The 16,833-nt window shown below is 42.9% G+C and overlaps 1 protein-coding gene across 1 annotated transcript in view; it reads left to right on the top strand.

Moving 5' to 3' along the window:
• Positions 1–16,833, top strand: part of ARFGEF2 (ARF guanine nucleotide exchange factor 2) — a 98,300-nt gene that overhangs the window by 65,043 nt on the left and 16,424 nt on the right. The window contains exons 26-31 of the mRNA XM_004430294.3: positions 1,899–2,050; positions 7,028–7,200; positions 10,369–10,529; positions 12,216–12,346; positions 12,489–12,618; positions 16,602–16,737. Of these exons, the coding sequence (XP_004430351.1) occupies positions 1,899–2,050; positions 7,028–7,200; positions 10,369–10,529; positions 12,216–12,346; positions 12,489–12,618; positions 16,602–16,737 (883 nt within the window). The remainder of the gene's footprint in view (positions 1–1,898; positions 2,051–7,027; positions 7,201–10,368; positions 10,530–12,215; positions 12,347–12,488; positions 12,619–16,601; positions 16,738–16,833) is intronic.

Below are 16,833 nucleotides of genomic sequence, written 5' to 3'. Positions count from 1 at the left end.
TGTGGAAAACTCAGTTGCTCACTCTGGGCTCTTCATTCTTTCCACCACCTCAGAAGAATATTCTGGTTCCCCTTGGGAACCGGAGCTCGTGAGAATCTCATAGGTTTGAAGAAATGGATGGCTGAGCACAGCTGTGACTCAGCTCTCGGGATGCTAGCAGGGTGGTTGTAACAGTCACATGATGTTCTTCTTCTAAACTAGGGCACATGTGTGTCCTGGGTGTGCAACGTTGTGTGATAAGCATGATGTGTATTCCTGAAGCAGGAATTCCTGAATCCTCCTGGATTTTTAGCAGGGCAATATTCTTTTTATTAGTCTCTAATTACATGAACAGCTTAAAAAACATTACAGCTAAAAACAGCTTTGACTGTCACCAGCCCCAACTGGACCCTCCCCAAAGCTAATTATTCTTAACAGTTTCGAATATATCTTTCCAGACATTCTTCTATGCACATACATATGTATGTACTCATAGAAATATAGATAATATTGTCTTGGTTTGTTTTGCTTTTTCTAAAAACATAAGTAGTATTAGTACACATATCAATTTGTAACTTGATTTTTCCACTTAGCAAGGAATCTTACAGATTTAACTATGTCAGCATATATGAATTTATTCTTTTTTTAAATTGTCATTAAATACATATAAAATTTTCCACTTTAACCATTTATAAATGTACAGTTCAGTAGTGTTAAGTACATTCACATTGTTGTGCAACAGATCTCCAGAACTCTTATCTTGTAAAACTGAAACTCTGTACCCATTAAACAACAACCCCCCCAGTCCTTCCTCCCCCTAGTCCCTGGCAACTACCATTCTACTTTCTGTTTGTATGAATTTGATTATGCTAGGTACCTCATATAAGTGGAATCATACACTATTTGTCCTTTTGTGACTGGCTTATTTTATTTAGCATAATGTCCTCAAGGTTCATCCATGTTGTAGCATGTGACAGGATTTCCTTCTTTTTTTTAAGGCTGGATTTATTCTTTTTAACTACCAAATGTTATTCCATGTATATGAACAAGCTATTATGTAGCCATTTTCCTATTGATGTTTCCAATTTTTCTTTATTACAAATGAGATTATAGCATTCTTTTGTTAAAAATAAAACATTTTCAGGTCAGACCACATGTCAGTGAAATTTCTCGCTTGGAGCAGGCTAGGCAAGATGCCCCAGATCCCTTGGCAGGGGTTCTGGTGTGGGAAACCCTATTTTGCTCTGCTTTTAGGGATTCTTCTTGAGGGAAAAGCCTGAGAAGCGCCAACCGAATGTATACCCGTAAGTCCAGTCCCTAAAAGTAGGTAAAACACAGACAAGTGCAATTTTAAGGAAAAGCTTCAATATTTCTGCTGAATTTTTAGAGGCTGGTGATACTCATTTATAATCATTTGCTTTAGGTGACATACATGGGCAAGTATGAAAAGGCTTTACAGAGACTTTAGAATCTTTTGACCTCTCCTGTATATTTGGATAAAACTAAATAGCACGTGGGGAATTATCTGATGGGTGTAGAGTTTCAGTTTTGCAAGATCAAAAGAGTTCTGGAGATAGGTTGCACAACAATGTGAATGTACTTAACACTACTGACTATGGACTTAAAAATGGTTAAGATGGTAAATTTTGTGTTATGTATATTTTGCCATAATTTTTTAAAAAATAAATAGCACATTTTGAAAGCACTTTTAATTAAATGTGCAATACTGATCTTTCATCCTTAAACTTAAAACAAAATTATACAGATCATAGCCAAGAAATACTGTTTTCTTTTCTCCTTGGGGGTGTTTTCCCAGAGCATTTGTTTTGAAGGCAGGCTGTTCTTCTCTGACGTTCAGAACCCCACGTCCACAGTTGTCACACTGTGCCCATTTCACCTCCCTTCCTCTTTCTGCACAGGTTGGCTGTAACCCCAATGAAGATGTGGCTATCTTTGCTGTTGACTCATTAAGGCAACTCTCCATGAAGTTTCTCGAGAAGGGAGAATTAGCCAACTTCCGTTTCCAGAAAGATTTTCTGAGGCCCTTTGAGCATATCATGAAGAAAAACAGGTATGTGCGTTGTTCTGGAAGACCCTTGGTCAGATTCCCAACTGGGGGCATAAAAGACCTCGTAACACTAACCACACAATTAGTTTTTTCCTCCCTTGTTGGGGGAAGCAAATAAAATGAGCAGACTGAGTCACATCTATTATCTGTAGGTACATCATGCTAAGATCTGTGTGTAACCTTGCCCAGAAGGACAGATTACACCACTGCCAGTGGTAAAAATACATGATGCGGGCCGGCCCTGTGGCTTAGCAGTTAAGTGCGTGCGCTCCACTACTGATGACCCGGGTTTGGATCCCGGGCACGCACCGACGCACCGCTTCTCCGGCCATGCTGAGGCCATGTCCCACATACAGCAACTAGAAGGATGTGCAACTATGACATACAACTATCTACTGGGGCTTTGGGGAAAAAAAAAGGAGGAGGATTGGCAATAGATGTTAGCTCAGAGCCGGTCTTCCTCAGCAAAAAGAGGAGGATTAGCATGGATGTTAGCTCAGGGCTGATCTTCCTCACAAAAAAAAAGAAATACATGATGCTTCCTTCCTGAGGCTGGTGCTGAGGGAGTGCGGAGAAAGAGCCACTCCTGAAGCAACCTCAGACAAGGTCAGGAATTCTGTGACCCAGCGTTTCTGCCCCAGGGAGGTGATAAAAGCGGTCAGGACAGCTGTCCCTCTGAAGCAGTCACCTTGTTCGTTCGTTCACTCGACCTGTATTTATGGAGGCCTGCTATTTGCTGGGTACCATTCTATGTGCCAAGCATACAGCGATAAAGAAAGCAGTCAAAAATCCCTGTTTTTGTTTGGCCCTGGTTTGATCCTTGTTGCCACTTATTTATTTATTTATTTATTATTATAAAATATATATTTATTACAAAATAAGTATGTGGGTGTTCATTACTCTCTCCTCTCTACTTTTATATGTGTTGAAATTGTCCATAATAAAATTAAAAAATAAATCCCTGTTTATATTCCAGTGGGATAGATAAGTAGACAAATGAATGTTTAGTAAGTCAGTGGTGGTAGTTGCTTTGAAGAACGTTAAACCAAGGGAAGGGGATGGGGTGGAAGCACTTCTTTATATGGGGCAGTCAGCTGAGATACATTCGGTAAGGTGACCCTTAAGCAAAGACCTGAACAGAGTGAGGAAGAAGCCAGGAGTGGCTCTGTGTGGTCTTGCGAAGAGAGTTACGAGCAGAGGAAACAGCACAGGCAGAAGCCGTGTGGCAGGATGTGTTTGGCATAGTTAAGAAGCAGCAAGGAGGGCAGTGTGGCTGGGGTGGAGAGGACGAGGCAGAAAGTCTTAGAAGATGAAGTCCCAGTGGTAGCAGGGCACCTGGATCATGTAGGGACTGTCAGCCTTTGTAAGCACTTTGGCTTGTTCTCTGAGAGGTGGAAGCTGTTGGAGGCCTTGGAGAAGAGGAGTGAAATGGTCTGACGTATGTTAAAGGGTCACCTGGCATTTATCCATGGAAAATGAGAAGCAGTGGGATGCGTTGGGCAGCCATCGTAGTTGTCCGAGGTTGGACCGTGGAGGTAGCCGTGGTGGTGGTGAGGCCCCGTGGGACTGCATTCTGTATACGTTTTGAAAGGAAAGCCTGTTGCCTATGCTGATGAATTAGCTGTGGGACATAAAAGGAAGAAGTGGCAAGGATAGCTTCGGGCATAACCCTTTGTGTCTGCCCCTACCCCTAAAAAGTACACTCCAGATCTGTGTGGATCATTTTTCTTAAAGGAGAAGATGGAAGCTCGAAGGCTGTAAGCTGGCGTGGGCCATTGGAGGTAGCAAATAAAAGGGACAGCAGAAGAGTCTCCTTGACGTGTCTCTCTTTCTCTTAGTGTCTGTACTCTCCACCTTATTGCTCATTTTAAGAGAACCAAAATTAAGCCCATTCCAGAGTCTCATCACCCCTGATTTTAGCATGTGCACAAAGTGCTCTCCTAACTTTGGGACCACTATTGAAAGTGCCTGAGGAGACTGAGGCCGCGTGTACCTGAACAGTGTGCTCACATCTGCCTGGCCGGCTGCCAGCACTGATGGACCAGAATCCCTCAGCTTCTAACTCCAGGCCTTCCCTGCCTGTCCTGCTCCTGCCCACCTGGCATTTGAAAAGGGGTGGAGTAAATTTAGAATTACGTGGTGCCAGCCACTCTCAAACACTGTTGGTGGAACTGTAACTTGCTATAACATTTTCAAAAGCATTTTGGCAATATGCATCAGTAACCTTAATATTTTTGTGCCCTTTGACTCAGTAATTCTGTAACTCTCTTCTATAACTCACTTCTATAACTCTCTTCTAAGGAGTTAATTTGAAATATAACAAAATGTTGTGAGTCACACAAAATAGTTTTTTAAAAACCAGAAACCACCTAAACATACAAAGTTTTAAAGTAAATGTTGGTACGACCACAATGTGGAATATTATACAGCTGTTAAAAATGTTCACAAAGTTTATCACATGGCAACTGCTTAATAGTTTAGTGACAAGGGCAGGTTGTAGAATTGGACGGACAGTATGATAATAAAGGTAGCAATATATGTGTATATAAATCTCCATGTGAAATACCATACCATCACATAAAGGATTTTTTTTCTTTCGTTGTGCTCTTTCTACATTTTCCAAAACTTTTACTGTCATTATATATTACTTTTAACAACCAGACAAAAACCATTTTAGTAAATATATATAGTTCTTGTCAACAAGTTGCTTTTTTCCCCATGGAGAGACAATTGTATTATGTATTCAATTGATTCAATTGTATTATGTATTAAAGTCACCTGGGTGTATTCGGTCCTCTATTATCTGCAGGCTGCGTATTTATTTTGTGGACTTTTGGCTAATTTTTAACTCTTTTGACTTTCTCCTTGTTTCTCTAAATGATCTTTCCTATTATCAGTTATTATGGGTCCAACAGACAAATGTGAATGTTTTTCTTGTCCTATTGAAATTTGTAAGTCAAATCTGCAATCCCAAAGCCCCTCTAATGACTTTCAGAGCCAGTGCTATAGAGGTGATAGGTTTGTGTAGTCTTGCTTCTAGTTATTTGTGAGATAATAGAGTTCGCCCCATTATTATATGTCTTACTATGTTGCAAGACGTATATGCTAATCTATGGCAAATATTTAGGTAACATCATGTTTAACCTTGTAACTGCTTCAGAAAATGGGCCATTGGGCCGGCCCCGTGGCTTAGCGGTTAAGTGCGTGCGCTCCGCTGCTGGCGGCCCGGGGTTCAGATCCCGGGCGCGCACCACGGCACCGCTTCTCTGGCCATGCTGAGGCCGTGTCCCACATACAGCAACTAGAAGGATGTGCAACTATGACATACAACTATCTACTGGGGCTTTGGGGGAAAAATTTAAAAAAATTAAAAAGAAAATGGGCTATTTTTTCTCCCTCCAGGTTTTGTTCTGTAATAAATAAACTTAACATTTCACATGTTAAATTATATATGTATACTCCAGTCCATGTGGGTGTGTTTATCATGTACACATATCCCTGCCCAAAAATTTAAGAGGATATGCATTAAGAATTTAGTAATGGTTATCTCTGGGTGGCAGAATTATAAGCATATTAGTCAAAATGTTTTGGGTCAGACAGAAGCAAAACATATCAATAGCTCACTAAGAAATGCTCACGTGAACTGCTGAAATAAACTCAAGAATTATTTTTAAAAAAAAAATGTTTTGGGTCAGAAACACTGACCAACAATGGTTTAAACCACAAGGCTGTGTATTATTTGCCTGAGAAGAAGTCAGAGGCGGGCGGTCCCAACTTTGGTTCCATAGCCCAAGTTGTCATCAGAGGCCTAGGTTCTTTCCGCCCCTTTCTTTGGCCGTCCACAGGGTCACTTTTCATCCTGGAGCCTGTTGTTTCTTGATTACAGGGCGGAGGCACTAGTTCCAGGCATCATGCTGCGTTCAGAATGGGAATAAGAGGAAAAGGGGCAGAGCCTACCATGGGTATTCCTTTTAAGACAAAAGCAAAAACCTTCCCAGAAACCCCTCTCCCCCATCCCCATAGAGTTTCTCTTACATCTAATTAGTCAGAACAGATCATGTAGCTTTCTTAGCTGCAAGGGAGAATGGGAAATTGAGGACGTAGCACATGAGAGCAAGGTTGTCATGTTGTCTTACACTGTTTATGGGCGGTTCCCTGGGGTCCCGCATGCTGCTGCCTGGATGAAATCAGAGTGCTCTTATCAAGGAGGTGGGGTGGCTGCTGGGTAAGCAACTGTCTACCACAGTGGGTGTCTTATTATTTTTTCTTTTTGTTGTTTTGTGCCAGTCTCAGCCTATCAATACCAGTGTTGTGGTTGGACCAGCCCTTGTGGTTCTTATTATGATTGCAAGACGCCTTTCAGCAGTAACCATCAGGGAGCTTTGAAAAAATAAAGGTTTATTACACTTACAAGACCTGGAAATTGTACAGCACCCCTGGGGCCACACAGCAAGGTCGCCGGCAGAGAGAAACACAAGCAAGCCAGCGAGCCTGGGCCTGGGGTTTTGCTTTCTTTGGGGTCGAGGGTGGGGGCCTAGGGTTTCGTAGGCTCACTTTTTATTGGGGAATTTAAAACATAAGAGTGGGAATTTAAAGTGCAGGAAGAGGAAAAAAAAGTAGTCCAAATAGTTAATTGAAATCAACCAAGATCTCTAATACCAAGGAGCCTCCGTGAGGGGAAGCGGCCCTGCTCTTTATCTGGCGGTTAGCAGTGTGTTTGATATAGCCCTCTTTGAAGTGGATGCCTCTGCAATCAAAGCTTAAGTCAGGCACTTGCATTACAAAAAGAAATTGTCGGGGCTTACACTACAATTATCTTGAATTTTTTTTTTTTTTTAATGAATATGGAGTACTTACCTGCTTTAAAAAATGTTTGTTTGTTTGTTTTTTTTAAGTGCTGCTTCTAAGTGGTGAGCTGTGTTCGTTTCTCTTCCCACTATCCGAAGTATAGATGACATGGCTGCCCCATTCCTTCCTCAGGTCTCCGACCATCCGGGACATGGTGATTCGCTGCATCGCCCAGATGGTGAACTCCCAGGCGGCCAACATCCGCTCGGGCTGGAAGAACATCTTTGCTGTGTTCCACCAGGCAGCTTCAGATCACGATGGGAACATCGTGGAGCTGGCCTTCCAGACTACAGGTCACATCGTCAGTAAGTGGCTCTGTTTCCTCCTGACTAATGTCACACCTGCAAGTCTAGCAGGGTGACCCCTTATTTCCTGTCTATTTTACTCCCAAAAGGGGCTTCCTTGTTTTAGCTATACTGTAATATAATGATGTGCCAGGTGGTATTCTAAGCACTTGACATGTGCTTAGACGTGTGCACAACAACTCTGTGAAGGAAATATAGTCGACCCTCATTATTTGCAGATTCCACGTTTGTGAATTCACCTACTCGGTAAAATTTTTATGTAACCCCAAAACCAGTACTCCTGGTGCTTTTGTGGTCATTTGTGGACATGCACATGCACAGAGCAGCAAAATACTTGAGTCACCCAAGGCATATGTTCCCAGCTGAGGTTGAACAAGGTGAAGTTTGGCCTTAGGCTTATTTCACGTCTTTTACTGTAAATAAACAAGAGTCTTTTCCTTGATATATTATTAGTGCCACATTTTTTGCATTTTTGTCTTTTTTGTTGGTGATTTTACATTTAAAAGGCCCAAATCATAGTGCTGAAATGCTGTTCAGTGTCCCTGTGCAAAGGAAGGCTGTGATGTGCCTTGTGGAGAAAGCACATGTTTTACATAAGCTTTGTTCAAGCATGAGTTATAGTGCTGTTGGCTGTGAGTTCAGTGTTAATGAATCAACAGTATATATTAAAGGTGTCTTTAAAAAGAAACACACATAGGGCTGGCCCCGTGGCTTAGCGCTTAAGTGCGTGCGCTCTGCTGCTGGCGGCCCGGGTTCGGATCCTGGGTGCGCACCGACGCACCACTTGTCTGGCCATGCTGAGGCTGTGTCCCACATACAGCAACTAGAAGGACGTGCAGCTATGACAACTATCTACTGGGGCTTTGGGGGCGGGGGTGGAGAAACACACATAAAACAAGTTTACATTTGATCAGTGGCTGAAAATATGGTGACCAGAGGCTCACAGGAACCCAACCCCATATTTCCCCTAAGAGCAATGGTTCAATATTTGCTTATGCAGTATTCACGGCAACTTAATAGAACACAACTAACATAAATAACAAAGAACTGACTATACCATTTTCCGCCATTTTACTCAAAAGGAAACTGAGACACAGAAAAGTGAAGAAGAATAACTTGTCTGAGGTCACACAGCTGGGGAGTGGTGGAGCAGAATTCACACCAGGCAGTCCAGCCCAGAGTTGTGCAGTGTCCCTCCACTCTGGATGGACCAGAAGTCCCTGGTCCTGCCTGTGATCACAAAACAAGGTGGTTACTGGTCTTGGTCTTTGCGGAAGTTATAAAGCATTGGGTCATCTTTGACTTTCTTTGAAGTCTTTTAACTCTTTTTTTTCCCCACAAAGCCCCAGTAGATAGTTGTATGTCATAGTTGCACATCCTTCTAGTTGCTGTATGTGGGACGCCGCCTCAGCATGGCTGGAGAAGCAGTGTGTCGGTGTGCGCCTGGGATCCAAACCCAGGCCACCAGTAGCGGAGCGTGCGCACTTAACCGCTAAGCCACAGGGCCGGCCCATGAGGTCTTTTAACTCTTTGTCAGCCTCTTGCTACTCGTATTTTTCTCTTAGGTGATATTTGTAGAGTTTTGAAAAACCTTAGATTTCTTTTTTTTAAGATTTTATTTTTTCCCCCCAAAGCCCCAGTAGATAGTTGTATGTCATAGCTGCACATCCTTCTAGTTGCTGTATGTGGGACTCGGCCTCAGGATGGACGGAGAAGTGGTGCCTCGATGCGCACCCGGGATCCGAACCCGGGCCACCAGCATTGCAGCACACACACTTAACCACCAAGCCACAGGGCCGGCCCAACCTTAGATTTCTAAATTGCCTTTCACGTTTAGCTCATTACCTTCTTTATCTCACTTTATGTTCATGAGATTCCAGCAAGGTAGCATGAAGTGTAGTCTTAGGACAGAAATGGCCAAGGAGTTAAGGAGTGTGCTCATGGGCCGGCCCCGTGGCTTAGTGGTTAAGTGAGCGCGCTCCACTGCTGGCGACCCGGGTTCGGATCCCGGGCTCGCACCGACGCGCTGCTTCTCCGGCCATGCTGGGGCCGCGTCCCACATACAGCAACTAGAGGGATGTGCAGCTATGACACACAACTATCTACTGGGGCTTTGGGGGGAAAATAAATAAATAAAATCTTTAAAAAAAAAAAAAAAAGGAGTGTGCTCAGGATCACAGAATTGGGGCCAGAGCTTTGCTAAGTGTTCAGCTTCTGTCAGGCAGACCACTGAAGGCCAACTTCACACACACATCAATGTTTGTATCTTACATAGTTCCTCAAGCTCTATCCTAAAATCGCTTAAGTTAAAATGGACACCTTGGCATCCTGGTGAAACTTGGTTTTCTCATGGCTAGCCCTTGCTCACTTCTTTAGGGTCACTTCTCAGATATGACATCTTCAGAGAGTCCTGCCCTGACCACCAACCTAAACAGCCCCTCCTACCTTCTGTCCCCTTACCTAGCACTCACCCCACCCGAGATGATTTTATATGTGTATTGACTTAGGTGATTATTGTCTGTCTTGCCTATTGAAGCATCATGTCGTGAGGACAGGAAATTTAATTGGTCACCTCTGTGTCCTCAGGGCCCACAAGCATGCTTTTTTTGCACATAGTTGGAACTCAATAAATGTTGAATGAGTGAATATTTGGGCCTTTCCATCATTGCTTGAGCTCAAGAACCAGTTTAACCCAAGCTGTGCTCAGTGCATTCGTTCCTGAATAATTTAATAAGAAACGCTATCTTCCAGAGATACTGACATGCTTTTCTTAGATGTTCACAAAAGTAATCATCTGTGGTGTGTGTGTCTGTTTAATCTCCATTTCTAAATCCTTATCTTAGGGGCCGGCCCCGTGGCTCAGCAGTTAAGTGAGCGCGCTCCGCTACTGGTGGCCCGGGTTCAGATCCCGGGCACGCACTGACGCACCGCTTATCCGGCCATGCTGAGGCAGCGTCCCACATACAGCAACTAGAAGGATGTGCAACTATGACATACAACTATCTACTGGGGCTGTGGGGGGGAAAAAAAAAAGAGAGGAGGACTGGCAACAGATGTTAGCTCAGAGCCGGTCTTCCTCAGCAAAAAGAGGAAGATTAGCATGGATGTTAGAAAAAAAAAAAAGTTGATAAATCCTCATCTTATAAAAATGTGCCTTTGTTTCCCCAGCAACTATTTTCCAGCACCATTTTCCTGCAGCCATCGATTCCTTTCAGGATGCTGTGAAGTGCTTATCAGAGTTTGCCTGCAATGCTGCGTTCCCGGACACCAGCATGGAAGCGATCCGGCACATCCGCTTCTGTGGGAAATATGTCTCCGAGAGGCCTCGGGTATGTTTTTCCTCTCCTTACGCACATGGGCAATGAGGGGAAAAGGAGTCATGGGGCCAAAGCCCTTGTTTCTGGCAAAGAGCTTTCCAGCTACTTTTTTGGTAATGTGTGTTGGCCCTAAACTAGGTGTTTATTTCAAAATAACCCATTGCAGGGTTATACCTTTTCCGTTACTTTGTATGTATGAAATTATTGCTTTTATTCACACTGAACTTTTATATGGTATTCTATAAATTGTTTTTGTAGAAGGTAATAGTATTTTAGCTTTGAATTTTGACAAAGCTAAAGGAGCTAGACCTTTCTATTTGAAAGAAAACAAACCTCCCTTTTAGGAAATGACATTTTGCCATTGTGATGTAGCTAAGGAATCACATTTAAAACTTACCTTTTGTCTTCTTCTGAAAATGTTTGGGGTTTTTCTGTTATGGCTCACCTTTCCAAAGAGGCCTGCTTGGCTTAAATGACAGTCTGAAAACACTGAAGTCGGGCCGGCCCCGTGGCTTAGCGGTTAAGTGCGCACGCTCTGCTGCTGGCGGCCCGGGTTCGGAACCCTGGGCGCGCACCACTTCTCCGGCCATGCTGAGGCCGCGTCCCACATACAGCAACTAGAAAGATGTGCAGCTATGACATGCAACTATCTACTGGGGCTTTGGGGGGAAAAAAATAAATAAATAAAATCTTTAAAAAAAAAACAAAACAAAACACTGAAGTTGAGTGGAAACAAGCACAGCTAAACTACAATGGCCTATACAGATCTCTTCTTAAGTATTCTTTGCAGAACCCTCAACCTCTAAGATATGTGTGGTCCCTACAACAGCTCATTAAGAACTGATGACGGTGAACGCTGCTGTTGATGGAGCACTCACTCCATCAGGCACATTCTGGGTGTTCTGTGTGTTGATTCATTTACCCCCGACATCAGACTTATGAGAGGGGTAATTATATCCCCGTTGTATCGGGGAGTTAACTGAAGCACAGAGAGAAATCGCCTAATGTTAGATAGCCAGAGTTGACAAAGAAATCCCATTACAACAGACAGTACCACTTCACGAGTAGTCACAGAGCAGAGGGCTCAGAATCCCAAAGACGAGGCAGAGCGCAGGGCTGCACGTCCGGACTGTGGAGAAACTGCCAGCTCCTGGCTGCACAGCCCTGGGCAGCTTGCTTAACCTCTTAGCGCTTCTGTTAACTCACCTGTGAAATGGGACCATTGTTTCTCCCTGGCTGGTGGGAGTGTTGTGAGAACTGTTAATCCATGTAGAGCGCCTTCGCAGTTCCTGGCTCACAGCAGGCACTCAGTAAGTAGCAGCTGCTGCTATCATTTTAGGTAGTATGTGTGACATGACGTTCCAGAAAGACCTAAGGTAGTGAATCATCCTGGATATTTCACTAACACTATTTGACCAGTGCTCTTCTTGATATAATACCTCCTGCCCCCAGGACTCCTGTGATCTGCCCACTCAACATATTCTAGAACCCACAAGAGTCCATAGGTTCATACAAAGAAAATGCTATGTGCTCTTGGGACAAGCTTGTCTCTGTCTCCTTGGGATTCCTCATCCTACCCTGGCTGAATGGATATTTTTAGGAGAGGAACATGCGTGGGGCCTTAGTCTTTGTGTAGTTTCCTTTCAGTTCCTTCCTTTGCTTGCTTAGTCTGCATCTGAGAGGTGACTTTCATTGTAGGTGCTACAGGAATACACAAGTGACGACATGAACGTGGCTCCTGGTGACAGAGTCTGGGTCCGAGGCTGGTTCCCCATCCTTTTTGAGCTCTCCTGCATCATTAATAGATGCAAGCTAGATGTACGGACAAGGTAACCACGTCCTGGGGTGGGGCCGCTTTGTCACTGAGTGAGCCTCAGTCACCTGCTCACCTGACCCCATGCTCTCCCTGTCTTCCCTGCTGTTCTTTCCCCCACCCCTTCCCTCTCTGGCGCCTGGCTTTGTTGCCTCCAGAGGACTCACGGTGATGTTCGAGATCATGAAGAGCTATGGCCACACCTTTGAAAAGCACTGGTGGCAGGACCTGTTCAGAATCGTGTTCAGGATTTTTGACAATATGAAGCTCCCTGAGCAGCAGTCGGAGGTAGGAGATGACTAAGTGCTGCCCTGGATGTGGTGGGAGAACAGCCTCGTTGGCCTTTGTCTGCCTCTGGGGGTTACGTTGTCATCTACACAAAGTCTATTAAATACTGAGCTACTTACAGTGTGTTTAAAAAATAGAAACACCCTTCCTGGCACTCTTCTACCACGATCAGCAAGTACTAAGAAACTCTCTCATCTGGGGAAGGGTGAGAGGAAATACATTACCATGGTCTGATCTGCCCACTCGGCCCTCAGGCATTGTACTGCCAATGCAGCAGGTCCTCTTAGTTATTTGGTTCATATCGACTTCTCAACAGTCAGTAAAAAGTAGAATGTCTCTGGTCTCTTTAAAAATCCCTTAAAAGGATTTTTGAGGGCCAGCCCCGTGGCTTAGCGGTTAAGTGCATGCGCTCCGCTGCTGGCGGCCCGGGTTCAGATCCCGGGTGCGTGCCAACGCACCGCTTCTCCGGCCATGCTGAGGCCGCGTCCCACATACAGCAACTAGAAGGATGTGCAACTATGACATACAACTATCTACTGGGGCTTTGGGGGAAAAAAATAAATAAGTAAAATTAAAAAAAAAAAAAAAAAAGGATTTTTGATGAAATCATGATTGGAGATGATGGTGGCAAATATTAGGCCTTTTTTTAAAAGGATGTTTGAGGGCCGGCCCCGTGGCTTAGTGGTTAAGTGTGCGCGCTCCACTACTGGCGGCCTGGGTTCGGATCCCGGGCGCACGCCAATGCACTGCTTCTCCGGCCATGCTGAGGCCGCGTCCCACATACAGCAACTAGAAGGATGTGCAACTATGACATACAACTATCTACTGGAGCTTTGGGGAAAAAAGGAGGAGGATTGGCAATAGATGTTAGCTCAGAGCCAGTCTTCCTCAGCAAAATGAGGAAGATTAGTATGGATGTTAGCTCAGGGCTGATCTTCCTCACAAAAAAAAAAAAAGGATGTTTGATGCCTTTAGTTGTCTTTGTTATTTCTCCTCTCGGGTAGAGAGGTGGGGAGAGGATTTTCTATCTCAAGATTTTTAGATGGGAGAGTAACTTTTTTACCTTCTTTAGGAACACCATTCCCTCCCTCCCCCCTGGGATAAAAGTAACATATGCTTAGTATGGAATATTAGGAATATACAGAAAATGCATAATTTTATCCTTTAGAAATTAGAGTTAATGTTTTGGCAAATTTCCCTCAGTCTTCTACATGGTTTAAATATGAGGTCATAGTATAGATACAGTTTTCTAATCTTATTTTAAAGGAACTTAAATTTCTCTTCATTATAAAACAAATCAGAAAATAGAAAACATTTGAACACCCACAGTTCCAACTTCCACAGGCAACCACTGTTGACTCTTCAGATAACTTCTTGTGTATGTTTTCTTTTTACAAAAATGGAATCCCAGCACATGTACTGTAAACTACTTTTTTTAACTTAATACATGAGTATTTTTCTACAACTCTGACTTTTCTTCTACATTTTTAAGAGCTGCAAAATATTCCTAGCTGTGGATGTTCCAAAGTCCATGGAAAATTATTTCCAATTTTTCTTTCTTTAGACAGCACTGAAATGAACATTTTTTTGCAACTACGTTTTTACTTATTTCTTTTTTATTCAGGATGAGTGGTCTGACTTCTGACATGTACTTCTAAGTGGACCTCCCAATAAATTTGTAGCCGTTTACACTTCAGCCATGCATGAGAGTTCCTGTTTCTTGTACCCAGTCCAGCTTTTCAAATTTTAACTTCTTTAATTGTTAAATTGATAGGCCAAAAGTATCACATTAGAAAAGTTTTCTAATTGCTAGTGAGGTTGCATATTTTCCTTTATATCATTGATCATTTGCATCTCTTCTTTTATGAATTGCCTTTTCATATCCTTAGCTCCTAACTATTGGGTTATTCATCTTTTTCCTATTGATTTATGAGGTTTTTAATATATAAATAATATAGCACATCCTTACATAAATTACAGATGATTTTTCCCACTTTGTTATTCTCATTTCCTTTTTATTTTAGAAAATTTTAGCTTTTAAGGAACCAAATCTATTGTTTTTTTCCTTTATGGTTTCCACTTTTGAAATCATGCTGAGCAACCCTTCCCTTTTCCATTTCCTCTGGTAATTTCATGGCATCATTTTTAATATTTAAATTATTGGTGTAAGGTGTATTTAGCAAACTCATATTCATTTTTTCCAGATGATTAAAACTTTTTATAAGTATCACTTTGAATGTTTACTAGTCTGTCAAATGGATGTACTTACTATTTAGCATTATTTGCAATAGCCAAGATATGGAAGCAACTTAAGTGTCCATCAGTAGATGAATAGATAAAGAAGTGGTGTGTACACACACACACACACACACACACACACACACAGGAATATTACTTAGCCATAAAAAAGAATGAAATCTTGCCATTTACAACAACATGGATGGACCTAGAGGGTATTATACTAAGAGAAATAAATCAGCAGAGAAAGACAAATACCATATGATTTCACTTATAGGTGGAATCTAAAAAACAAAACAAATGAACAAACAAAACAGCAAACATACTCATAGATACAGAGAACAAACTGGTGCTGGCCAGAGGAGACGGGGTGAGGAATTGGGCAAAATAGGTGAAAGGGATTAGTGGTACAAACTTCCAGTTATAAAATAAGTCACAGGGGCCGGCCCCGTGGCCTAGTGGTTAAGTTCGGCATGCTCTGCTTTGGCGGCCCAGGTTAGGTTCCCTGGCCCGGACCTACACCACTAGTCGGCAGCCATGCTATGGCAGCAACCCACATACAAAATAGAGGAAGATTGGCACAGATGTTAGCCCAGGGCAAATCTTACTCAGCAATAAATAAATAAATAAGTCACAGGAGATGTAATGTACAGCATAGAGAATATAGTCAATATTGTGATATCTTTGTATGGTGACAGATGGTTACTAGATTTATCATTGTTATCATTTTGTAATGGATATAAATGTTGAATCACTATGTTGTACACCTGAAACTGACATAATACCATAAGTTGGCTAAACTTCAATAAATTAATTGATTGGTTGATTAAATAGCAGCCAGAAAAAGTATCACTTTGAACGACTGTTTAACATTTTGTTGTGTATTGGGTCGGCCCCACAGCGTAGCGGTTAAGTGCGTGCACTCCGCTACTGGCGGCCCGGGTTCGGATCCCGGGCGTGCACCGACGCACCGCTTCTCCGGCCATGCTGAGGCCGCGTCCCACATACAGCAACTAGAAGGATGTGCAACTATGACATACAACTACTGGGACTTTGGGGAGAAAAAGGAGGAGGACTGGCAATAGATGTTAGCTCAGAGCCGGTCTTCCTCAGCAAAAAGAGGAGGATTGGCATGGATGTTAGCTCAGGGCCCATCTTCCTCACAAAAAAAAAAAAAAAAAATTTTGTTGTATGGATGTACTTTTTCTTTTTTTGTGAGGAAGATCGGCCCTGAGCTAACATCTGTTGCCAGTCCTCTTCTTTTTGCTTCAGAAAGATTGGCCCTGAGCTAACATCTGTGCCAGTCTTCCTCTACTTTGTATGTGGGTCACCACCACAGCATGCCTTGTTGAATGGTGTAGGTCTGCACCAGGATCTGAACCCATGACCCCCTGGGCCACCGAAGCAGAGCACGCCAAACTCAACCACTACGCCACCGGGCTGGCCATGGGTGTACTTAATTTAATCACCACATTGTTGGACATTAGTTTGTATCTGTATTTTCAGTACATAAATGCTCGTGGGGTAAACATCTTTATTCATAAACCTTCACCCACAAATCTTTATTTCTTTAGGGTCCATTCCTGGGAGTTGTGTTACTGCATCAGTGGGTGTGAACATTTTTACAACTGTTGTTACATACTGCCAAATTGCTTTCCAGAGCAGTTTGCCAATGATGTACAAGAGTGCCCATTGCACCTCAGGGAGAGTTGCTTTTAGACATTGTCTTTTTACTGTTTTTCTAGAAATCCGAGTGGATGACAACAACTTGCAATCACGCACTTTATGCTATTTGTGACGTATTTACCCAGTTTTATGAAGCTTTGAGTGAAGTTCTTCTTTCCGACGTATTTGCACAATTGCAGTGGTGTGTAAAACAAGGTACTCTTTATGTCTCTAGGCATTATTTTCCTTGACATAGTCCTTAAGAAGAGGTTAATTTTTTCAATATGTAAAAGCATGGATGTAATGCCAAGG

This window comes from Ceratotherium simum, chromosome 21 (assembly GCF_057802395.1).
Source record: "Ceratotherium simum simum isolate JZ-2026a chromosome 21, ASM5780239v1, whole genome shotgun sequence".
In the NCBI taxonomy this organism is placed as follows: Eukaryota; Metazoa; Chordata; class Mammalia; order Perissodactyla; family Rhinocerotidae; genus Ceratotherium; species Ceratotherium simum.
The sequence above is the reverse complement of the archived record's forward strand: the minus strand, read 5'-3'. Positions and strand labels throughout refer to the sequence as shown.